General features: G+C 43.1%; 1 protein-coding gene across 6 annotated transcripts in view; it reads left to right on the forward strand.

Annotated features, from left to right (window-relative positions):
* Positions 1-25,267, forward strand: part of LOC137434823 (C-Maf-inducing protein) — a 239,688-nt gene that overhangs the window by 135,786 nt on the left and 78,635 nt on the right. For all 6 annotated transcript variants that reach the window (XM_078785034.1, XM_068127950.2, XM_068127952.2 and 3 more), the window contains 4 exons: positions 13,195-13,773; positions 15,563-15,628; positions 17,788-17,814; positions 25,160-25,208. In XM_078785034.1, the coding sequence (XP_078641160.1) occupies positions 13,195-13,773; positions 15,563-15,628; positions 17,788-17,814; positions 25,160-25,208 (721 nt within the window). The remainder of the gene's footprint in view (positions 1-13,194; positions 13,774-15,562; positions 15,629-17,787; positions 17,815-25,159; positions 25,209-25,267) is intronic.

The raw sequence follows: 25,267 nt of genomic DNA on the forward strand, positions 1-25,267 counted from the left end.
AGCAATAATGTTAGTTGGAGATATGCTTTCTTCTGTTGCTCAGGTAGGTGTAAAGTTAACGAGAAAAGTACCGTATGTATCTTTCTCCGAAACGAATGAAATCTATTAATCAATGGCTTAAATAATTAGGATAGAACACGAACACATCGAATTAACACCTTTAAAACGATCAAACTAAAATACACAATTTGGTGTCTGTCTGGCTGTCTGTCTGTCTCACGATTTTTGACCACAATACATTCGATCGTTACTTCTCCAATCTCAACCAAACTTGACAGGATGACTGAGGGTCACACAATGAAGGTTGTAGCGCATTCATTTGCCTCCCTCTCCAAGGGGGTTTCTCTGTGAAAGGGGTTTTCCTCACCATTGCTGCCAATGGGGTTGCGTGTTGAGGTGTATATCTGCATTAAGTTAGCTTTATCGTGGCGTTTTTCGAAAGCCGCTTCTAATAACAAAACTAATAGCATAATATGAATGTTATTACAAAACAATATGAATACTAATAATGTCCCACCTCCCCAAGGGATTTTTCCTCCTTGAACAAACGCCGTGTCAACGTTTATAAATAGCTTATCATGGCGTTTTCGTGTGAGAAACGGCCCAACGGCCTCGACCAGAAGTAAAAATATTACAAATCACAAACACGTTTGATTACCTTTCCAAACAGTCGCTAATGTTGTTTATAACACGAAACAAAGAAATTTGAAGGGAATCCGGCCCGGATATCACTCAATGCTTATCGCATTGCCGAACGCAGGCGATCGTAGATCCAGTTTTTTTTTTTTTTTTTTTTTTAATACTGAATTGAGGCTCGTGAAAGAGCTGACATTTACTTCACAAACAAATCAACCAGACAAACAAAATATATAAAAAGAGGGAGCGGAAGACAAGATGGGGAGAGAAGGGGAAGCACACAAACACAACATTTGAGAGCAGGGAGATGTGTGGAAGGGAGAGGGCTTGGGGGGAGGAGGCGTGGGAAGGGGGGGGGGGGGGAGGGAGAAGTATAAAACACAAGGACACCAAGGACTTCCAGAACAGAAGTTGGTATTTCAAAAAAGTGGAATTGGGGTGAAATTAGCGGGGTAGAAAAGATCAAGGTTTTGGATGGGGGAAGATAAGAGATGGTGGTGAACAGCTGTTTTAAAGACCTGGAGGGTGGAATGGGATTGAAGAGAGTGAGGGAGTTTGTTCCAGAGGCGGGAGAAAAGAGGAATGAAGGAGTGAAGGTGAGAAGAGAGTCTTGATTTTGGCAGTTTAACCATAAGAGGGTTGCAGGCAGATCTTGTGCGACCTGTAGGAATATTTGCAGGACAGAGCCCAGAGAGAGCTGGGGGGGGGGCAAGGCCAGAGAGGAGTCGGTAGAAGACGGAAAGACCACCAACCTGCCTGCGGTGAGTGAGTGAGAGGCCCTTGGAGTTAGCTTCATCGCGGGAGATTCCAATGATTCTGAATGCTTTGGTTTCAACAGCGTGAAGACAAGCTAGGTGTGAGGCAGGAGCACCAGCCCAGAGGGGAGAGCAGTATTCCATTGAGCTGCGGATGAAAGCCTTGTATGTGGTGAGGAGCTCAGGTGTGCCGAGGAAGGACTTCGCACGACGGAGGATGCCCAGTCGGCGACTGGCTTTGGAGGCCAGATTTGAAATGTGGTTTTTCCCAGGAAAGATCATGGCAGATAGTGAGACCCAAAAGCTTGAGTGACAGAACTTCTTGGAGAGGATTATTCAGAAAGTGGATGGGAGGGTTGTCCAGTCGGTCTTTTCGGAGAGACATCGTAAGAGTGTGAGATTTGTCAGAATTGAAAGACGTGTTCCACTTGTTTGCCCAGTCTATGATTTTGTCCAGGTCTGCAGAGAGTGAGGAGGCTGCAGACTGCCGATCTGAGGGATGAAGAATGGAGCGACAGAGAGTAGAGTCATCAGCAAAGAGATAGAGAGGATTTTCAAGAGAGTCAGAGAGATCATTGATGAAGACCAGAAAAAGCACAGGGCCCAGAACACTGCCTTGGGGAACTCCAGCTTGAACAGGAAGAGGAGATGAGAGAAACCCATTCAGGGCCACACGTTGACTACGACTAGAGAGGAAATCCGCCAGCCATGCGTGGAGATTTCCATGGATACCAAAAGAGGAGACTTTGGTGAGCAGAGCGGGGTGCCAGACCGTATCGAAGGCACGTCATATGTCAAGGGATACAGCTCTAATTTCCTGTTTGGCATTGAGCACCTCCATCCATTGTTGAGAGAGCAGAAGCAGCATGTCCAGAGTGGAGTGTCCAGGTCTGAAACCAAATTGATGATCAGAGATCAAGCCATTGGAGAAGAGGAAAGATTTCATATCTGAAGCAATGATGGATTCCATGACTTTGCTGATAATTGGGAGAAGGCTGATTGGTCTGTAGTTGCTGGGATCTGTTTTTGCACCTTTTTTGTGCAAAGCGGTGACGTTGGCAGATTTCCAAGCAGATGGCAGATGACCTTGAGCAAAAGAGAGGGTGAAGAGAACAGAGAGAGGGAGTGAAAGAGCAGAAGAACAGGATTTTAGGACCCGTGGGCTGACTGTAGTCTAGACTGTAGTCTAGTTTCGGACTCTAGTCAAAATACCCCACAACGATTAATAACATGATCCTTCCTGCCGCTAACGTGTTCTTCCAAGGCATTTTTTGTGGTGTTTTCCAAAGCCGCTTCTTATTACAAAAGTAATAAGACTTAAGATAATGGCATAACATGAATGATATATTTTCCATGACCTGATCGAACATGTTATAATGCCATGCATGTTCTGATCTAACATGATATAATGTCATGCATGTGCTTATCCTTTCATTGACCTGATCTAACATATTATAATGTCATGCATGTTCTGATCCTTTCATTGACCTGATCTAACATGTTATAATGTCATGCATGTTCTGATCCTTTCATTGACCTGATCTAACATGTTATAATGTCATGCACGGTCTGATCCTTTCAATGACCTGATGTAACATGTTATAATGTCATGCATGGTCTGATCCTCTCATTGACCTGATCTAACATGTTATAATGTCATGCACGGTCTGATCCTTTCATTGACCTGATCTAACATGTTATAATGTCATGCATGTTCTGATCCTCTCATTGACCTGATCTAACATGTTATAATGTCATGCATGGTCTGATCCTCTCATTGACCTGATCTAACATGTTATAATGTCATGCATGGTCTGATCCTCTCATTGACCTGATCTAACATGTTATAATGTCATGCATGGTCCGATCCTTTCATTGACCTGACCTAACATGTTATAATGTCATGCACAGTCTGATCTTTTCAATGACCTAATGTAACATAAGAAGTAATATGAATACGCATTGCGTAGAGTGAGAGCTTCGTCGACAATGGTCAGTCGATCGAGTACGCAGCAGTCGGAAACATTTGTAGGCCTAGGCCTAGCTAGGCTAGGTTGTTTGATCTTGGACTTAGAATTAAAATTCAAATTAATTTTATTGAATGGATAGATTGGGATAGAATGCAGGACTTACCGACTGTAGGCTATATAGTCTAGACTTCTTGTCGACTGGACCAGGTACGTAGGTCCGACTGGCAGGTACGTACTGAAATCGGTGTACCTGGCTTAAATGAAGTCGGTGTAGCTGGCGGAAAACTGAAGTCGGTGTAGATGGCGGAAAACTGAAATCGGTGTCCCTGGCTTAAATGAAGTCGGTGTAGCTGGCGGAAAACTGAAGTCGGTGTAGCTGGCGGAAAACTGAAGCCGGTGTAGCTGGTGGAAAAAAAGAAGTCGGTGTAGCTGGCATAAATGATGAGCGGTTTCGATTTCAAAATCCGTTCTGTGCAGCACTGTATTGTAATTTATTGATTTTAATCACCAGGTGAAAATAATTTATCGGTCGCGCCAGACCAAAGCAAGATCACGTGAGCAAGATGCTTTTATGAACAAGCGAACAATGAACAATAAATGAATTCATTTATATATATATATATATTGATTTTAATCACCAGGTGAAAATAATTAATCGGTCGCGCCAGACCAAAGCAAGATCACATGAGCAAGATGGCGGATCATGGAAGGGACAAGATGGCGGATCATAGAAGGGACAAGATGGCGAATCATGGAAGGGACATTTGAAATGACAACATGAAATTTTGTTCCCAAAGGAATGGGGGAAAATTTGAATTTTTTTTTTGGTGAAATTTGAAATGAAAGTGAACTTTTTAATGGATTTACATATACATGCAATTGGCATAGAGGTTCGCTTATGAAGCTCTCTAATCTATCTATAATTCCAGTAATCTCTGTTTGTTTGTACGTTTGTACGTTTGTTTGTTTGTCTGTGACCGCTGTTTCTCGACAACTACCGGTCCGATATACTTGAAACTTGCCAGGTATATTGCTGGGGACCCGAGGATGTGCCTTTTCAAGGTTTGAAATTAATCGGACAAGTACTTACCGAGCTATGGCGATTTAGCCGTTCGCCGTTCGCTTTGGCGTTGCGAATGGACCAAACCATTCATGTAAATAGAGGGGGGGGGGGGGGGGGGGGGTTCTGTGGTCGTTCGCTTTGGCTTTGCGAATGGACCAAACCATTCATGTAAATAGAGGGGGGGGTTCTGTGGTCGTTCGCTTTGGCTTTGCGAATGGACCAAACCATTCATGTAAATAGAGGGGGGGGTTCTGTGGTCGTTGCGAATGGACCAAACCATTCACATCGAATCACATCGAATGGACCAAACCGTTCGCTTTGGACCAAACCATTGCATGTAAATAGAGGGGGGGGTTCTGTGGTCGTTGCGAATGGACCAAACCATTCATGTAAATAGAGGGGGGGGGTTCTGTGGTCGTTACTGCCACGTGGTTTCAAAGTTTTTTTTTGTTGTTGTTGTTTGCACGCATGTTTTTTTGCACCCACGTACGGGCACGCCCTAGGATGTTTACACACACACACCCCTACACAAATTTTTTTTTTTTTTTTTTTTTTGGTAAGGAACGGGCACCCACGTACGGGCACGTCCTAGCTTATATATAGTACGGGCATGCCCTAGTAGTAATAATAATTGGCAGTAATAATAAGGGAAAATTGAGTATTGAAAAAGTAGTTGCAGTATTTGTATGAGAGAATATTTAACTAAGTTGTCTAAAAATACTAATCATATTTGTATGAATTTAGAATATAATAATGGGATTGGTTCTCATTGACTCTATATTAATAATAATAATAATAATAATAATAATAATAATGTAATCACTAATCTCAGAACAAAATTAGCGAACTCGATCGAAGGAAAGAGAAGTCTAATCAAACAACAGTGTCAACAGTGTCCTTGTGTTTTATACTTCTCACCCCCCCCCCCCCCCACCCTTCCCACGCCTCCTCCCCCCAAGCCCTCTCCCTCCCACACACCTCCCTGCTCTCAAATGTTGTGTTTGTGTGCTTCCCCTTCTCTCCCCATCTTGTCTTCCGCTCCCTCTTTTTATATATTTTGTTTGTCTGGTTGATTTGTTTGTGAAGTAAATGTTAGCTCTTTCACGAGCCTCGATTCAGTATACAAAAAAAGAAAAGAAAAAAAAGAAGTAAAATACCCGAAATGGTAATTGATCCACCAAGAATAAAAGTGAAGCTGACGTTCCGGGCCTTACCAAATTTTAAATTATTAAGTTAAATAATCGACATTTTGAAAAGGTAGTTACTACAAGAAAATAATAGATGGAGATATAATTTTAACCCAAAATAAATGGATAACAGATTGAAGACTTTTTGAAGATACTTTGTTTTTTTACAAATCAAGATAAAAATAGTTCTGTTGAAATCAAAAAGGGCTTGCTTGCTCACACTGTAGGAAAGTTAAAGTTGAATTTTAAAATCTCTCATAAATAAATACAATGTATTGTATTAAGTGTAAAAATAAAACTGGTACTGAAGATTGTCTTACATGAAAAGTAAAATAAATAGAGGGATATAGAAACAGGGATATGTTCAGTGTGTGGAACAAAAAGTGTCAATTTGTCTCGAAAGTTTGTATCTGAAAACTGGAGGTGAAATACAAAAGCTTTATTCGGAAATACATTTACAACAACTGGTCTCGTGTTGCTCCTCAAAAAGATATTAAATAAAAGCAAAAGGAAGCCAAATAAATTATAGACTGAGAGAACAGAGTACAAAACAGAGCATTTCAGAGTTTTCTTAACGATAACGATATCACATTATACGGCATTTTTAATTTGGGAGATCTCGCGAGATAACGGCGAGGTCACGTCTTTTCGAAGCTGTTCCATGCGCTCACGCTTTCGAAGCTAAGTAATCTTTCACAATTGTGTTTTTGTCGAGACTGTATCTATCTTTCGGTGTGTGTACCTTTAGCGTATCTTTAGGACAATTTTCGGTGCTAATTTTACGTACATGTATACACAATCGTCGGTTAATGCGTATCGAGTATTCTGAGGCCTAGTACTCATAGGCTTAGGCTACCGTACCGTCTCCGACCTTGTGGTTTTGTTTTTCTCTCAGCGGTTCGTCGAATGCGCTGCAATTATTTTCGTTCTCTGTTTCGTCCCAGTCGTTCACCCCATACCTCCTCGGTTAATATCTCTACTCAAAAAAAAAAAAAACCCAAAAAAATATTTCCTTCTCAGGTCTTTTTCGTTTATTTGTTGTTCTTATTTGTTCGTTCGTTCTTCGTTCACGTTGTTCGCGATCACGCGATCACGTGGTTAGAAATGTATAATCTCTCCCCTGAACAACTATTTTCTCTCATATATTATAACACCTTTTTCTTCTTCTCCTACAAAAGGATGCTTTCGTCTTGCTCACCAAATCTATTCATTCTAAAAAAAATTAATAATACCATCTCTTACAGTTCCTCTTTTCTACATTCCCTAAACTCTCCAGCCCTCCACCCCTCCTTCAGCGTCCTCAAACGTATTTTTGACTCGAAGGTCTCAAACTCATTTTGCAAAAAATGTTCGTTTCCCATGAATCGTACACTTTTCAAAATCCAATCTCACCCCTCCCCTCCAAATCTTCCCCATCCCCCCTTCCCTCCAAAATTTCCCCATCCCCCCTCCCCTCCAAAACTTCCCCATCACCCCTCCCCTCCAAATCTCCCCATCACCCATCCCTTTCAAATCTCCCCCCTTGCCCCTTCCCTCCCCTCCCTCCTAAACTCCCCCCACACCCCTCCCCTCCGAGACTCTCCCTCGCTCCTCCCCCCCTAGACTCCCCTCTCACCCCTCCTCCTCAAAGCATCCTCCCTGCTTCTTCCCCCTTCCAACTTTCACCTTCATCTCCCCCAACCTTCTGCCTCGCTCTTCCCCCTCCTCAAATAACACCTCACTGTGCCTCACCCAATCTCCATCAAACCTTTTGTCCGCCCCATTCTTCCCTTTCTCCAAGCTATTCTGAAATCTCTGAAATCTCTGACACACCTTCAACAGCTCTCCCTACCTCTTCCTGCTCTTCCACATCTTACCCTACCCCTCCCCCCCCTGTTCTGTACCTGATGCTCCCCCTTCCTCTTCATTGACGGTATGGACCTCAAACATCCGGGGCCTTCGCTCAAACTTGACTGATCTCTCCATACAGGTTGCTTCTGACAAACCCGATGTGATCTGCTTAACAGAAACTTTCCTCCTTCATGATGTCTCTGATGCCTTGGTATCTCTCCCAGGTTACTCCCTCCTCCGGTATGATAGACCTGAGCCTCGTCCTGGAGGTGGGGTTGCTATCTTTATAAAAAACTCTCTTCCTCACTCGCCCTCCACTGCCCTCTCTCCACCTCACCCCCAGGAATACCTTTGGTTACGGCTTCCCCTTCGCTCCCACCTTTTGTTCATATGTGTGTTGTACCGTCCACCAAACAGTGATGACTCCATCTACATCTCGCTGTCTGATAATATGGACCAACTTCTATCTACCCATCCCAACTCTCTCTTCCTCATATGTGGTGATTTCAATTGTCACCATGCCAGTTGGCTGGGTGTGGGTACCTCTCTCACCAGCCATGGCTCTTCAGCAAAGGACTTCTGCGACTCACTGGGACTGACACAATCTGTCAATTTCCCGACCTGGATCTCAGTCAACGGAGCATCTTCTCTTCTGGACTTGGTTATGACTAACTTCCCTGAAAATGTCTGCTGCTCTTCTTCTGCTCCAATCGGCTCATCTGATCATGTGCTTGTCAAAGTGGACATCTCTCTGACCATTCTCAGAGAGCCTCCTCAGCGTCGACGAGTCTGGCATTTCACTCAGGCCAACTGGCACGGTCTTCAAGCAGCCATCAATCATCTGTACTGGTCTCCCATCGCTACCGCCTCTGACATCAACTCATCCTGGGAATTCTTTCAAAGTAAATTGCTCTCTCTCATGCACAGATTTATCCCATCTCGGCTTCAGTTGTCATACCCTTCCTCCCGTCCATGGTACACGGATTTTATGGTGAGGCTGTTGCCCTGAAACAACTTGCTTTCGTCTCCTGGAAAGCAAATCCAACGGAAGGAAATCTCATTTCCTTTCACAAAGCCCGAAACACGTGTGTGTCCACCCTCAGGAGAGCCAGGAAACAATATCTCACCGTTCTCAAGACCGAACTCTCTTATCTGTTTCCCTCTTCCAAATCCTGGTGGCATCTGGTCAAATCTGTTTCTGGTGTTTGTTCCCCCTCCATCCTCTCCCTCACCTCAAACGGCTTAACGGCTGACTCCGCACGTGAAAAAGCTGAATGCCTCAACTCTGTGTTTGCCTCTAAATCTTGTGTCCCAAACCCATCCCTCTCTGTACCCACCGTACCCAGTCGTACCCAGCTGCTCCTGGACTCAGAAACTTTTCCACCTTGTCAGGAGGAAAGGACACAGTCAACCCTCGACTCTGATTCTGCAACTGGTCCTGACGGCATCAGCCCACGGGTCCTAAAATCATGTTCTTCCGCTCTTTCACTCCCTCTTTCTGTTCTCTTCACCCTCTCTTTTGCTCAAGGTCATCTGCCCATCTGCTTGGAAATCAGCCAACATCACCGCTTTGCACAAAAAAGGTGCAAAAACAGATCCTAGCAACTACAGACCAATCAGCCTTTTCCCAATTATCAGCAAAGTCATGGAATCCATCATTGCTTCAGATATGAAATCTTTCCTCTTCTCCAATGGCTTGATCTCTGATCATCAATTTGGTTTCAGACCTGGTCACTCTACTCTGGACATGCTGCTTCTGCTTTCTCAACAATGGATGGAGGTCCTCAACGCCAAACAGGAAATTAGAGCTGTCTCCCTTGACATTTCACGTGCCTTCGATACGGTCTGGCACCCTGCTCTGCTCACCAAACTCTCCTCCTTTGGTATCCATGGAAATCTCCACGCATGGCTGGCGGACTTCCTCTCTGGTCGTAGTCAACGTGTGGCCCTGAATGGGTTTCTCTCATCTCCTCTTCCTGTTCAGGCTGGAGTTCCCCAAGGTAGTGTTCTGGGGCCTGTGCTTTTTCTGGTCTTCATCAATGATCTCTCTGACTCTCTTGAAAATCTTCTCTATCTCTTTGCTGACGACTCTACTCTCTGTCGCTCCATTCCTCATCCCTCAGATCGGCAGTCTGCATCCTCCTCACTCTCTGCAGACCTGGACAAAATCACAGACTGGGCAAACAAATGGAACATGTCTTTCAATCCTGATAAATCTCACACTCTTACGATGTCTCTCCGAAAAGACCGACTGGACAACCCTCCCATCCACTTTCTGAATAATCCTCTCCAAGAAGTTCTGTCATTCAAGCTTTTGGGTCTCACTATTTGTCATGATCTTTCCTGGGAAAACCACATTTCAAATCTGGCCTCCAAAGCCAGTCGCCGACTGGGCATCATCCTCCGTCGTGCGAAGTCCTTCCTTGGCACACCTGAGCTCCTCACCACATACAAGGCTTTCATCCGCAGCTCTATGGAATACTGTTCTCCCCTCTGGTCTGGTGCTCCTGCCTCACACCTAGCTCGTCTTCACGCTGTTGAAACCAAAGCGTTCAGAATCATTGGAATCTCCCGCGATGAAGCTAACTCCAAGGGCCTTTCACTCACTCACCGCAGGCAGGTTGGTGGTCTTTCCGTCTTCTACCGACTCCTCTCTGGCCTTGCCCCCCCCCAGCTCTCTCTGGGCTCTGTCCCCCAAATATTCCTACAGGTCACGCAAGATCTGCCTGCAACCCTCTTATGGTTAAACTGCCAAAATCAAGACTTTCTGCTCACCTTCACTCCTTCATGCCTCTTTTCTCCCGCCTCTGGAACAAACTCCCTCACTCTCTTCAATCCCACTCGACCCTCCAGGTCTTTAAAACAGCTGTTCACCACCATCTCTTATCCTCCCCCATCCAAAACCTTGATCTTTCCTACCCCTGCTAAATTCGGTCCCCTTGTGTTTTATACCTCTCCACCCTCCCCCCCCCCCCCCCTTCCCACGCCTCCTCCCCCCAAGCCCTCTCCCTCCCACACTTCTCCCTGCTCTCAAATGTTGTGGTTGTGTGCTTCCCCATCTCTCCCCATCTTGTCTTCCACTCCCTCTTTTTGTATATTTTGTTTGTCTGGTTGATTTGTTTGTGAAATAAATGTTAGCTCTTTCACGAGCCTCGATTCAGTATACAAAAAAAAAAGAAAAAAAAAAAAAGGAAAATCCGTTTTCATCGAGCGTTTTCATCACGTTTTGAAAGAGAGTTTGGACATTAGAAATTGGTTTCTATTATTCGAGATATTGTACATAAATCGAATAACATGGTCCATTCCTCGATCAAATCAAAAGCATCAGAAGCATCGACTAAATCGGAAGATGAAAACGAGATTAATAAAGTTGGTGATGTTGTGAGAATTTTCAGATGGAAATCACATTTTGAAAAAGGTTCGGTTCATCAAAAAATGGACGAATTAGCTTTTTGAGATTGTTGATATTTTACACACATTCCTTGGAGTTACATTTTTACTCCCGCCAGGGAGTAATGCATTCGATCGTGTCCGTGTGTGCGTGTGTGTGTGTGCGTGTGTTTGTGAACAAGATATCTGGAAAAGTTCTGAACGGATTTGGATGAAAGTTGGTGGGATGATTGCACTTTGGATAAGGAAGAAATGATTAGTTTTTGGTGAAGCTCAGGAAATAATTCCGGATCCAGGAAGTTTTTTTGGGAATTTTTTTTTTCTGTTTAACTTTAAAAACCATTTTCTCTGCAATAATTGGACCAATTGAGAGCAAATTTTTACCATAGGAGGGACTCGGTCTGCAGAATATTTTAATAGTAATTATGACGTCACAGGTCACGTGGTTCGGCCGCCATATTGTTATGAGTGAAAAACACTAAAATCCAATTTTCTCCAAAACGCCTGAACAAATCGAGGCCAAGCTTTACAGGCAGAGTCGCATACCCATGACGAACAAAAAAGTCAGCGAGCATGACGTCATGCATCACATGGTTTCAGAGTTATGACGTTTTTAAGCACAAACATTTAAAACCTAGCTCCTCCCTCATTTGTGATCCAATCGAGGGGAAACTTCACAAATCTGTTCAGCATATCAGTTTACTAAAACACCCTTTTTGAGTTTGCGACAGGTCACGTGGTTTGGCAGATATCGTTAATTAAACGCAAATAATAAAAACATTTATATCTCTTGAACCACTTCATTGATCGACGTGAAACTTCATACTGTAGTAGAAGTCATGAAGATTAACAAGTGTGCAACATTTGAAGATGATTGGATGAACGGTCTGGAAGCTGGAAGTTGTTGTTGCGTGAAAAAGAAGAGTCTTCGACTGTGGACGATTAATTATTTATCACATGTACAGACTTGCAGGCATCGTTTGACACAATGTTCTGGGTTAATTTGAACCTCAAATAAAATTATAATTCCAGATTTGTCAATGGCTGAGGTATATTATGGTTTGAGTCCATTTGGAAAAGAGATCTGGGGTTAATTTTATGCGCAGGAACTCCAGAAAACAAAAATGAATATCAATCAAACAAGAAAGATCGAATTAAGAGCAAAATTGGTTTTGTGTTTTAAATTTTATTCATAAAGCCAGCCAAGCAAGATTTTTTTTCACCACTTCCGGTTCCGGTTCCTTGAGTTTGGTCGTGCCGATTCTCCACTCGTCCAGTTTGATATAATTTTGATAAAATTTGGAATGGCTCTAACAAATTCCACAATGGGCAAATTGATGCCATATTGGACTTCCCCAGTTTATAGAGAAGGCCAACCAACATCTTCTCAAGGCAACTCAGAGAGGGAACAAAATGTCACCGATAAACACTGCTGCCAAGATCTTATTAATAAATTAAAAGTGAGAGAAAAATAAAGAATACTCCTATTTATATTTCTTATTCTTTGCTCTTTATAAGTTCCCTAACCCTAAGTCTTATTCTTTCTTTCCTGGAAGTTCTAGCAGTGTCCATGTGTTTTATACGTCTCCCACCCCATCCTCTCCTCCCCCCCCCCCCCCGCCTTCCCATGCCCCCCCCCCAGCCCTCTCCCTCCCACAGATCTCCCGTTGTCCCTGTTCTCTGCTGTTGTACTTGTGTGCTTCCCTCTCTCTCCCCATCTTGTCTCCCGCTCCCTTTATTGTATGTTTTGTGTGTCCGTTTGTCTTTTTTGTGATTGATGTTAGTTCTTACACGAGCCTCGATCTTATATACCAAAAAAATAACAAAAACTACCCTTCCTCCACCATTCACGTTTTCCCAATTCTCTTTTTCATTTACACATTCCAATTTTTTTTAGCAGGCAGTTAGGAACGCTTTCTTGTCTGGCAATGTCTTTCTCCCACTTCTCCCTCACTTCTGGCTTAGTCCTCTTATTGCGATACAATTCATTGTTTTAATTTTATTTTTTATTTTTTTTTGTATGCTGAATCGAGGCTCGTGAAAGAGCTAACATTTATTTCACAAACAAATCAACCAGACAAACAAAATATACAAAAAGAGGGAGCGGAAGACAAGATGGGGAGAGAAGGGGAAGCACACAACCACAACATTTGAGAGCAGGGAGAAGTGTGGGAGGGAGAGGGCTTGGGGGCAGGAGGCGTGGGAAGGGGAGGGGGGGGGGGTGGGGGGGAGAGGTATAAAACACAAGGGGACCGAAATTAGCAGGGGTAGAAATGTTTTTTTTATTTTTTTTATTGTGATTCTTCTTGAAAATAACATCTTTGTTTCCTCCCATCTCTCTGTTCCTTGTGTGTTTAATTTAGCCGAGACAATTCTCCAACGCTCAAAGAAATCTGGGGAGGTTGTCAGCAAAAGCTGGACTGGACATTCATGCTGCAGCAACGACTCTGGCATCCATCGGTAGACCCTCTCTCACGATCGAGCATTTCTGGTTTTGAGCCTTGTATCTTCCCTTTACGCCGCACCATCTGCTACAGAGATCCGGTCTCACCCATAGACTTGGTTCCACACCACAAGTATGAACTTGAACCTTTTAACTCACTGCCCTGCTGTACTTCTGACTCTGAACCTCAAGAAACTTCTGAAGATGTAGTTTTGCCTAATGACTCGGTGACAAACCAAATTGAAAATGAATCTCGCCCTCGGACCATGAACATCGGGTCTTTGTCTCTACCTATCATTGACACTCCAGAAGGCCGGGCATCGGCACAGCCCGATGAAAGTTTGGAAAATGGCACAAGCTCTGGTTCTGTGTCTCGGGGTGAGGGTTCAGAAGCCGGTAGTCAAGACAGCCTGGCAGTGTCACCTCCAGCAGTCAGTGTGGAGTTAGGAGCACGTGAGGAGGCTGTGCTTACATGCTTCCTCGAGATCCTCAAGAGCCTGTGAGTAGCGAGCAACACCACACGCGACCATGATGGACGTTGCAATCAATGTTTGCATTTGGATATCGTGTTATATATATATATATATATATATATATATATATATATATATATATATATATATATATATATATATATATATATATATATATATATATATAGAGCGTATACTTATGTTATATATAGTGTTATATATATTAGGGTGGTCCAAAAATTTGAAGATTGGATTTGCATTTCTCCACAAGCCTGCCCCTATTCCTATTGAAGAAAGTAGTTTGTGGTGAAAATGTGAGCTCGATTGGACAATATTTAGAGGTTGCTCAAAATGTTGACAAATTTTAATGAATAATAAGATACAGAATTTTTAGCATCATACATCAATTCATAGATAATTATCTATTTTCAATTACTCAAATTATTTATTATTGTTGGCTTGCACTTGTCTTCAATGGTATGACCAAGAGATTGTGCAAAAGCACTGGCCACAAACATAGCACGCCGATCTGAGAGATTTACTCTGTCCAGAGTTGCCACCATTGCTGGAGTGATCACCTTGATGGGATCCTTTTTCACCTGCTGGGCAGAAGATGGACTTTGGAGTTTGAATTCATTGTCCCCTGAATCGGAGCTTTCAATCTCAGACTCATCATCATCAACCACAGCCGATGTTGATGGAACAGATTGCATTGCTGTTAGAGTCTCAGCAGCATGTTTCTTCTATCTTCATTCTCAAGCCTGATACGCTTTCTGTTCTCCTTCACTGCCAGAGTGTTGTCCACAGATCCCACACGTGAACTTGAGGGGTCCTCACGCTGCATGATAAGGAATGCTTTGTCTTCTTCATTCATCATTTTCTCAAGCGCATCACTTGGTGAGATATCGAAGAGGGATTGAAGATCATCTTTGAACATCTGCTCCTTCACTCCATAGTTTTTGAATGTCTTGGTTCTATTTTTCTTTACCAGTTTGTAGGCATCATACAACTTCAAAATTTGGCGCTCACACGAATCTACTCTCTGCACTGGAATTCGTGCTTTCTCCCAGTATGCACACACAGCCTGTACACTAAGTTTGGCACTTTCACGAACTGTATGGTGTTCCTGTATGTGATGGTACACCATTTTCTGCAATGTGTGTCCTTTGGTTGGTAGTCCCCCACATATTATTTCCTTTCCAGACTTGCCCAGCAACCAAACTGTGGAAGAGCTGAGAGTTTCTGCCATCTGAAAAAAACAGGATAAATTAAAAATGTTATTTTTGGAGCAACCTCTAAATAAGTTCCAATTGACCTCATATTTGGTTCATATGATCTTTATAAACATAGGAACAAGGGCAGCCTTGTGGAGCATGGATTTCTAATAGTATTAAATATTACATATATCTGTGGACCACCCTAATATATATATATATATATATATTGTTATATATATATTTCCAGTACACCTAATATATAGTGTAGGCCAAAAGGTGTCTGCATGTTTGATAATTAATATGGTAATGAAATATTTGAATAACCATCTTGACTTTGATGTATCATTAATATAAAGGCAAATAAATAGTGCACTCTCTCTCTCTTACGTAGACGTGTAGTTGGATTGATAATGTAAAAAGTAAGTAATTACCAGGTGAAAAATCCTTGAGTTGCATAATATTCCCTCAAATTAATTTATATAGTTTTCACAAAAGGCCCAGATACCAGCCGTTATCTTTTTTGTTTGTATTTTTGATACATGCATCAGGGTCAGGCTCAGGGTGTAATGCTTTAATTTCATGATTTACCTTCTGCTAGGTCAGAGTTTGAAGACTGGAGACCAGCCCTTGCCACTCTTCTTCAGCCAATCCCTTTCCCTCATGAGTGAGTTTTCTCTACCTCCTCACTGTTTTCATTTCTCGGCTGCACACGTACTCATTTAAAGCTCATTTTTGGTCCTCATCAAAACCACAAATCAAATTCCTTGGTTGCAACACCTTTAGGAGTCCTCAAATGATGTCTCAAGGCCAATCTGTGAATGCATAATAAATGGATGATTAATGAATGCAGAATCAATTACTGATCAATTCATATAGAATCCATGGATGATCAATTACTTTTGTCAAAATTTTCCATTTCAAAGGCGAGATGTAAACAGTGCGCACAAATTACCCTGACAAATTCAAACCGGAATAAAAGAATAATGAAAATGGGAGACGACCTTCAATTTGCTGGATGTTAAAGAATGTTTATTAAAGTTTTGTTGTCACGATTTATCAAGATCATCCGAATCCGAATGAATCAGAATGGATCCTATGGTCTGTGCCCGAACAACACGAAGGTGTTCAACATCCTCACCACTTGTTCTTGGCTGGCCTGCTCCCTCCCTCCGCAGAATGTTACCAGTCAACATGGACTTTTGTGCCACCCATGAATCCTTTTTCTCAATGGCGGATGCCTTCCATAGGTCATCTTGAAGCTTTGTTTTATCTGTGTCGCTTGTTTGGTCTCTATAAACCAGGCAACACTGAGATTTTTCTTGCGGGGATGCCATTTGCAGTAAATGTGGCATGATGGGTCACAGGAGATACCTGGAAATGAAGAAAATGTCAGTAAAACTCAGAGGAATGTTCTTTCACAGGCAGCAAACTGCATCATTATATCCCATTTCTTTTTTTATTTTATTACCGTTTGAATTTGGAAGGATAATTTGTGTACAGGTATGAACACAACAAACTAGAAAAATGTATCTTTCACACACCTTGAAAAAATCTTCCAAACCCAGGTGTGATTAGAAGATGTCACGCACCAAACTGAAAGGGCAACGAATACAGCCCCAACAATTGCAAAAACGACGAAAGAAAAATAAAAGATGAAATGCTAGCAGATATATAGTGATAACTGAGAGAAAGACAAAAGAGCAGGGAAATATAAAAATAATTGGACAGATTGGGGATAGACAAGGAAGGATCACTAGAATCGATAAGAAGAGGTGAGCTCAACTGGGACGGACAACGACTCATTATTAATGCCCAAGACCAAGGACGCTGCATGAATGGCTTTAATAAGAAGGCGGAGCTGAGCCAGATGGACAAGTGTAGATTCTGCAAGGTAGAAACAGAAAGTACGAGTCACCTCCTATCGGGATGCAAAAAAACTCATGTCAGAGCAGCTGTACACCCAAAGGCACACCAAGGTATGTTGAGAAATCCACCAGCACATCTGCAGAAATTTCAATTTCCCAGTTTCACAAAACTCATGGAAACACGAACCAAGGGCAATCATTGAAAATGAGGACGTCATTCTCACATATGACCTGATGATTCCATTGAGCGTGAACATGGAAAACAAAGCATTGCGTCCGGACATTGCACTCAGGAACAAAAAGGAAAAGAGAGCATTGATGATTGAGATATCAGTACCCAGCGATTTTGGCCTAAACAAGGCAGAAATCAAGAAAATGACAAAATACCAGGACCTCAAAAATGATGTCAAGAGATCTTGGAAGCTGAAGAGCAAGGAAATAGTACCAGTGATAATTGGAGCAACAGAATGATGAAGAAGAACCTCACTGAGATTAAAAAAACCATCTCTAGGAATATTACCACAAATGAACTACAACTGGAGGCAATCCGGGGTTTGGTGACGATCCTGAAAAGAGAACTTGGGACAAAACTCTGAACAAGTTGAACAGTTTGGTCCATGAACCGTGATCCCTTACCGAAGAGGAGGTGGATAGTTTGGGTCCTTGGAGGATGACGTTCCACCTCCTAAAACGCACAAATTGAGATAACGACCAACGACCGCCCATGCACACACACACACACACACACACACACACACACACACACACACACACACACACACACACACACACACACACACACACACACACACACACACACACACCTTTCATTAGCTGTATTTGTGCTTGGTGTGACTGCATGTCTCATCTCATTTAATTTGCGTCATTTTACAATATTCGTCTTGTGTTCCCTAAATACTTGATCTGATTGATGTATATTGATCCTTCCTTCCTGTAGGGCACTCGCTCATGAGAGGTTCACAAGGTGAGATGGGAGAGTGTGTGCGAAATGCTGTGAGACTGTCGAGGTTTTGTTGGTTGAGAATGAAATGATGTCTGTGATGATTCGTTTATCAGTGAGAGGGTGAGGTTTATAATGAGGTTTAAAAAATGAAAGCAATTATTGACATAAACTACACAATATAATAATTGTACAGATGACACAATGACAATACATGGTTGGTCGGGAGGGAAGTAATTTTAAAAAACCACCTTTAGAGGCCATTTTCCCCCGCAAAGCAGGGGTTGGCCTTTTTCGGGGACCGTGGTTGTTGTTGTTTTTCGGTCCCCTTTTTGAAGCAATGTTTTACGGCCGGATGCCCTTCCTGCCGCCAACCCTTTTTGTCGCCTTTTTACGATAAACAGGGAATTACCAGTGAACTGGTACTCAATTTGCCGACCTCGGAAGGATGACAGGCTGAGTCAACTCCCCTGGCGTTAATTCAGCGATCGACCGGGATTCGAACCCAGGATCCTAGGATCCTAAGCTGGCACCCTAGCCGCTAGCCCAACACCAGAGCTAGCCCAACACCAACATCGGGAGGGAAGTATTAATAAGTATAAATGTGCACGCTTGCATGGTTTTTCAGAGACAATTTTTGTTTTATGGCAATAAATAATATTGTATATGAGGGTCATCCCAAAGGTGCTGTCATGTGACCTGCACAAGACACAAGTTTTGATTATCTACATTATCTCAATCCTCTTGAACACACTTGGTCCAGCGGTCAAACGGCTTTTTGATCCCCGGACAGAAGCCTTTCCCTCCAAAGGACCCTCGACGCAGTGGACCTGGTTATGGACGTCCATTTTCATTCCACAAAGGATGCCACTCATCAATGAACACTCGTCTAAACTGGGGATGAGTGTGACAGAGGATTGCCTGAGTTTATTGACTAATTTTATTTATCTTTTTACGGCGTAGCCCCTGGGGCAATGCCGTCCAGAACAGCGTTTATCTGTCTGTATGTCTCCACAAACGTCCAACAATCAGAGCTGAGGATTTGGTCACATGACAGGGGGACACATTTAGTAACCATCACCCTTTCATATTTTACTAAAAGGAAATATAATAACCTTCTGTGGCACGTTCTGGGGTCCCAGCAGGTGTCGTAAGGTAGGTAGGAGGTTTCAGAGATTCCTCAATACAATTATGATTTTGAAATGGATCGACACGGACCTTGCTCCCGAATCCGGAAGTGAGCAGATGACGACGGTTCGCTGGTTTGATAATATCTCAATACAATCGTGATTTAACATTATATTTTGATATATTAACACTGTGGTATTAATTTGTGATTAGAATGATGAATGATGCTGTTTGGAATGAATATATAGAGATATTGAGTTTAAAGCAGAATGAGAAAATGACCTAAGGTTTTCTATTAGTGACATTTGCGGATTCCTCATTTGCAGTTTCACCATTGACTGGATATAGCAACATTCAGACGGGTAGATTTTTTTTCTCCAAGTCCTTCACGAACCTGCTGTCAATGCCTGACGTTTGACTGAAGGTGGCACAGGAATGTGGAATTTATTGGTTCCGTTTGCCATTCACCGTTTTTTTTTTTACCAAAGTCATTCACGAACCGGCTGTGCATTCTTGCCCCCTATTACCAGTAATCTGGTACTCATTTTGCCGACCTCGGAAGGATGATAGGCTGTGTCAACCCACCTGGTGTTAATTCAATGGCACAACAGAGGCTCAAACTCAGGGCCCTAACATCAAGCCAGCCACCTTAACCCTGAGTCAGCCCACCTGGTGTTAATTCAATGGCACAACAGAGGCTCAAACTGAGGACCGTAAGATCTCAAACCAGCTACCTTAACCTTGAGTCAATCCACCTGGTGTTAATTCAACGTCATGACAGGGGCTCAAACTGAGGACCCTAAGATCTCATTTCAACCATGTTAACCGTTAATCCAATACCAGGCTTGGGCAGAGTGAGAGGGGGTGAAGAATAACTTGTCATATGCTTTGCTGTGTACATTGCCGTTCTGTAGTCCTTCATGTATCACTTGTGTTTTATTCAATAAATAAACACAGCTTTGGACTACACCTTCGTGTGTGTGTGTGTGTGTGTGTGTGTGTGTGTGTGTGTGTGCGTGCGTGCGTCTGTGTGTGTGTTTACTTTTTTGAATAGTCCCCTACCGGTGAACACCGGAGGGACTATAGGTTTCCACTCCGTCCCTCCGTCTGTCAGTCTGTCCGTCTGTCAGTCCATCACGAAAAGAACAGTTTACCGAACGTTTTTTCTAAACTCTTAATGCTAATGATTTCAAACTTGGCACATGGTTTCCTCATGATAAGTTACAGATCAAGTTCGAACTTCACGACGTTTCGATCATGTTTGACAAAGTTATGGCACTTAGAACTTTGGTAATTTCCCCAACAGTTTTCCGGACGACAGACTGCCAGTAGAGGACATGTATTGCACCGCAATACTCAGAATGTTGTTCGTCCCCTACCGGTGTACACCGGAGGGGACTATAGGTTTGCACGCCGTCCCTCCGTCCGTCAGTCCATCAGTCCATCAGTCCATCAGTCCGTCAGTCCGTCAGTCCATCAGTCCATCAGTCCGTCAGTCCATCAGTCCATCAGTCCGTCAGTCTGTCAGTCTGTCAGTCCGTCAGTCCGTCACGCAAACAACAGTTTTCCGGACTTTTTTTCTCAACGCTTAATGCTAATGATTTCAAACTTGGCACATGGTTTCCTCATGATAAGTTACAGATCAAGTTCGAACTTCACGACGTTTCGATCATTTTTGACAAAGTTATGGCACTTTGAACTTTGGGAATTCTGATAATTCTGATGATCCTTAACTCAGTGCCCTTTTAAGTTTTAATTTCCTTTAAAAACCAATTTCTCTGCAATAATTGGACCGATTGAGATCAAATTTTTACCGTAGGAGGGACTCGGTCTGTATAATATTTTAAGGGTAATTATTACGTCACAGGTCACATGGTTCGGTCGCCACATTGTATTTCGTGAAAACACGAAAACCCCTTTTTCTCTGCAACTGCTGAACAGATCGAGGCCAAACTTTGCAGGCAGAATCGCATACCCATGACGAACAAAAAAGTCAGCGAGCATGACGTCATGCGTCACATGGTTTCAGAGTTATGACGTTTTTAAGCTTGAACCTTTAAAACCGAGCTCCTCCCTCATTTTTGATCCAATCGAGGGGAAACTTCACAAATCTGTTCAGCATGTCAGTCTACTAAAATGTCCTTTTGGAATTTGCGATAGGGCACGTGGTTTGGCAGATATCGTTAATTAAACGGAAAAAAAAAAAAGGATATCTCTTGAATCGCCCGTACCTCAGACCATGAGTTGGTAATAATTTATATAATTCACACAGTGCAATACGTGCAGGCCGCTGCACGGAGCGACCTTGCGGGCTTATCAACGAGGCGAGGCGTGACACACATGTGTCTCAGCATACCTCAGATCAAGTTTGAAAACCAGCAACAACCGTGCATAAATTTGCATATTCGATCATTTTTGACAAAGTTATGGCCCTTTGTTTATTCTGGAGTTCTCCTCAAGCCGCAACGCGCGCCGTCAGCCTCGTCTCGCGAACGTCAAAAGCGCGACACAGCGCGCTCTTTCAGGAGGGGCGGAGCCAAGCCAAGCAACATATATATATATATACACATCGATCATTGATCTTGAAAAACAACGTATTTTCTCGTGCTTCTGCTGACCTGTCTGCGAGGTGTATAAATCGAAGTCCCGAGTGCGAATCACAGGTAAGCCCGTCCTGAGGTAATTAGCGATTGGGAACGATTCAGAACCTGTAGGTAAATAACCCTTGGTAATTTCCCCAACAGTTTTCCGGACTATAATTTGGAGTGCGCTAAGTCAAAGCTGTTAATATTCCTTGTGTACAATATGCTGTAATCGTGGACTGTTCTTTAAAATGCTTTCCGAGAATAAGCATCAAGTCAAAAACGTTTTCACTGAATTTTGTTTCCATTGACACAATTCTTCATATCAGACAAGAATACATTGAATTCACATAGATTACCAATAAATCAACAATACATCTAGGGAGGTTGGAGTGTCACTTTACCATATGCTTCTGTGCGTATAATCTGTGTGAATACTTCTTTAAATATGTATCTGATACTCTGCCCTCTTAGCAGTACACACAGTACGTGTCAGAAGTAACCTAGCTTCCACGGTCCGCGGATAACCTGGTCAGGATAACCCGGTCAGGATAACCCGGTCAGGATAACCCGGTCTCACATCATCCGCGCCCACATTCAACCGTGCATAAATTTGCATATTTAATGAGGTTCGTCTGTCACACTTTGGTTTCCGTACGATAACTGCACCAAACATTGGCTGATTTCAACAAAATTTTGTACACATGTGGCTCAGCATACCTCAGATCAAGTTTGAAAACCAGCATCAACCGTGCATAAATTTGCATATTTAATTAGATCCGTCTGTTCGTCTGTCACAGTTTGGTTTCCGTACGATAACTGCACCAAACATTGGCTGATTTCAACAAAATTTTGTACACACACGTGTCTCAGCATACCTCAGATCAAGTTTGAAAACCAGCATCAACCGTGCATAAATTTGCATATTCGATCATTTTTGACAAAGTTATGGCACTTTGAACTTTGGTAGGGGACATGTATTGCAGCGCAATACTCAGAATGCTTGTTGTTATTACTTTTGTTATGAAAAGTGGCCTTGGAAAAACGCCAAAAAAACACTATGGAAGTGGCACGAATGGTCGTGTTATTAACCATTGTGGGGTACATAGATGATAGTCGATCTTCGCTCAGGTGCATTCGTCGTCTCGATAAGCAGAGATTTCCTCATGGATGCAGTTTAGTATTAAACAACAGTAGCGACTATTTAAAAGGTAATCACAGTGTTTGTGGTTTTAAATGATTTTTTACTTCTGGTCGAGGTTTTCGAGTTTATTTTTCGAGGTCGAGATTTATGCCAGGAAGAGGAACGACAGACGCGCTCTTTATTGTGAGGCAGTTGCAGGAGAAGTACATGGAGAAGAGGAAGAAGTTGTTTCTTGGGTTTGTTGATCTGGAGAAAGCATTCGATAGGGTTCCACGCGAAGTATTGACATGGGCATTGAGGAAGTTATGAGTGGAGGAATGGTTGATAAGAGTAGTGATGGCAATGTACAAAAGAGCGTGCACAGCTGTAAAGACGAAGGACGGGAACAGTGGTGAGTTTGAGGTGAAGGTGGGAGTGCATCAGGGGTCGGTACTAAGTCCACTACTATTTGTAGCTGTGATGGAGATGCTGGCTCAGAACGTAAAGGAGGGTTTACCGTGGGAGTTGTTGTATGCAGATGATCTGGTTTTGATTGCGGAAAGTATGGATGGACTGAAGGAAAAGATGAACAAGTGGAAGGAATGTATGGAGACAAAAGGTCTGAAGGTGAATATCGGAAAGCCGAAGGTGATGGCAAGTGGTAAAGCATGTGGTGAGGTGGAAAGAACTGGGAAGTGGCCGTGTGCTGTGTGCAGGAAGGGTGTCGGAGTGAACTCCATTCAATGTACAATGTGCGCTGAGTGGGTTCATCAAAAATGTAGTGGTCTGAGAGGGTCATTAACCAGTGTGGCAGCTACATTCAAATGTAAGGTGTGCACAGAGGGAGCTGCAGATGGAGGAAATGTTGAGTTGGATCTTGGAGATGGCATGAAGCTGGAAGGTGTGAAAACATTTTGCTACCTCGGAGACATGCTGAATGGAGAAGGTGGATCAGACTCGGCAACGGTTGCTCGAGTGAGATGTGCATGGAAAAGAAGTTTCGGGAACTGAGTGGCGTGCTGATGAGGAGGAGAGTGTCGCTGAAGCTGAAGGGAAAGGTGTATGCTGCACGTGTGAGAAGTGTTATGATTTATGGGAGCGAGACATGGGTAATGAACGTAGAGCAGCAACGAAGGCTGGAAAGGGTGGAAATGCGAATGGTTCGGTAGATGTGCGGAGTATCGTTGAGAGAGAGGAAGACAAATTATGAATTGCGAAAGATGATGGGAATAGAGCCTGTGATTGATGCTGTGAAGAGAAACAGGTTGAGATGGTTTGGTCATGTGTTGAGGAAGGATGAAAGTGACTGGTTGAGAAGAGTGATGGAAATGAATGTAGAAGGAAGTGGAGGACGGGGAAGACCGAGAAAGACTTGGCTAAAGATGGTGGAAGAAGAAATGTGGGTAAGGGGGTTAACAAGGAGAGATGCAGAAAATAGGGTAAAATGGAGAAGATTGTCATGGGGACCGCAAGGCTAACTCCCGCTCTAGCAGGGAAAATGGCCTTAAAATGCATGTTGTTGTTGTTGTTGGTCGAGGTTTTGCACGACATGCATGATCAGCTATTTATAAATGTTAACATGGCGTTTGTCAAAGGAGGAAAACTCATGGGTAGGGAGATATTATTTGTATTAATAATGCTTTGTAAAAACATTAATATTATCCTATGATAAAAATGTTATTATTACTTTTGTTATTAAAGGCCGCCTTGGGAAAACGCCACAATAAGCTATTTAAATACGGATATACACCTCAACATGCAATCCCCTTGGCAGGGGAAATGCCCCTTGGCAGGGGAAAGCCTCCTTGGCAGGTGAAAATGCCCCTTGGCAGGGGGAAATGCCCCTTGGCAGGTGAAAATGCCCCTTGGCAGGGGAAATCCCCCTTGGCAGGGGGAAATGCCCCTTGGCAGGGGAAATCCCCCTTGGCAGGTGAAAATGCCCCTTGGCAGGGGAAATCCCCCTTGGCAGGGGAAAATGCCCCTTGGCAGGGGAAATCCCCCTTGGCAGGGGGAAAATGCCCCTTGGCAGGGGGAAATCCCCCATTGGCAGGGGAAATGCCCCTTGAAATGGGGGGGGGGGTGGTGGGGGATTAAAATCGCTTCAACCTCCATCCTGTAGCCCCGAGTCTCCCTCTCAAATTTGGTTGTGATTGGATAAGTAACGACCGAATGTGTCTCGGACCGACAGACAGACACCAAATTGCGTATTTTAAGGTGATGCATAACCTGGACTTGGTTAAAACAACTTCACCTGCAGTTCACCTTCAAGGTATGGTGATATTTTGTGAGGAAAATGTGGAGCAGTCGTCGTTTGGATTACATATCACTGACATTGAACTTGTTTCAAATTGTTTGGGTTGAGATATTTATTGGACAAGTCTTAAATCTGGTGGATTGAGATATCGATGTTTCCATAAAGGTTCCATTCTTCCTGAATGTTGCTTTGTCATTTGTGATTTGAAAAACATTTTATCTGAATGTGAATCATCGAGGAAGAACAATAATGAGTGTTCCTTGTTGATTCTCGCATTTCTAGGGAGATGAAATATGTGATCCGGAAGTTTGCTGAAGATCCACGACGGGAGGTAAGACATCCAATGACCATTCCCCAATTTGAAGATTTCTTGTATGAAGATGAGATGCG

This window comes from Myxine glutinosa, chromosome 9 (genome assembly GCF_964187855.1).
Source record: "Myxine glutinosa chromosome 9, kmMyxGlut1.1, whole genome shotgun sequence".
Lineage (NCBI taxonomy): Eukaryota > Metazoa > Chordata > Myxini > Myxiniformes > Myxinidae > Myxine > Myxine glutinosa.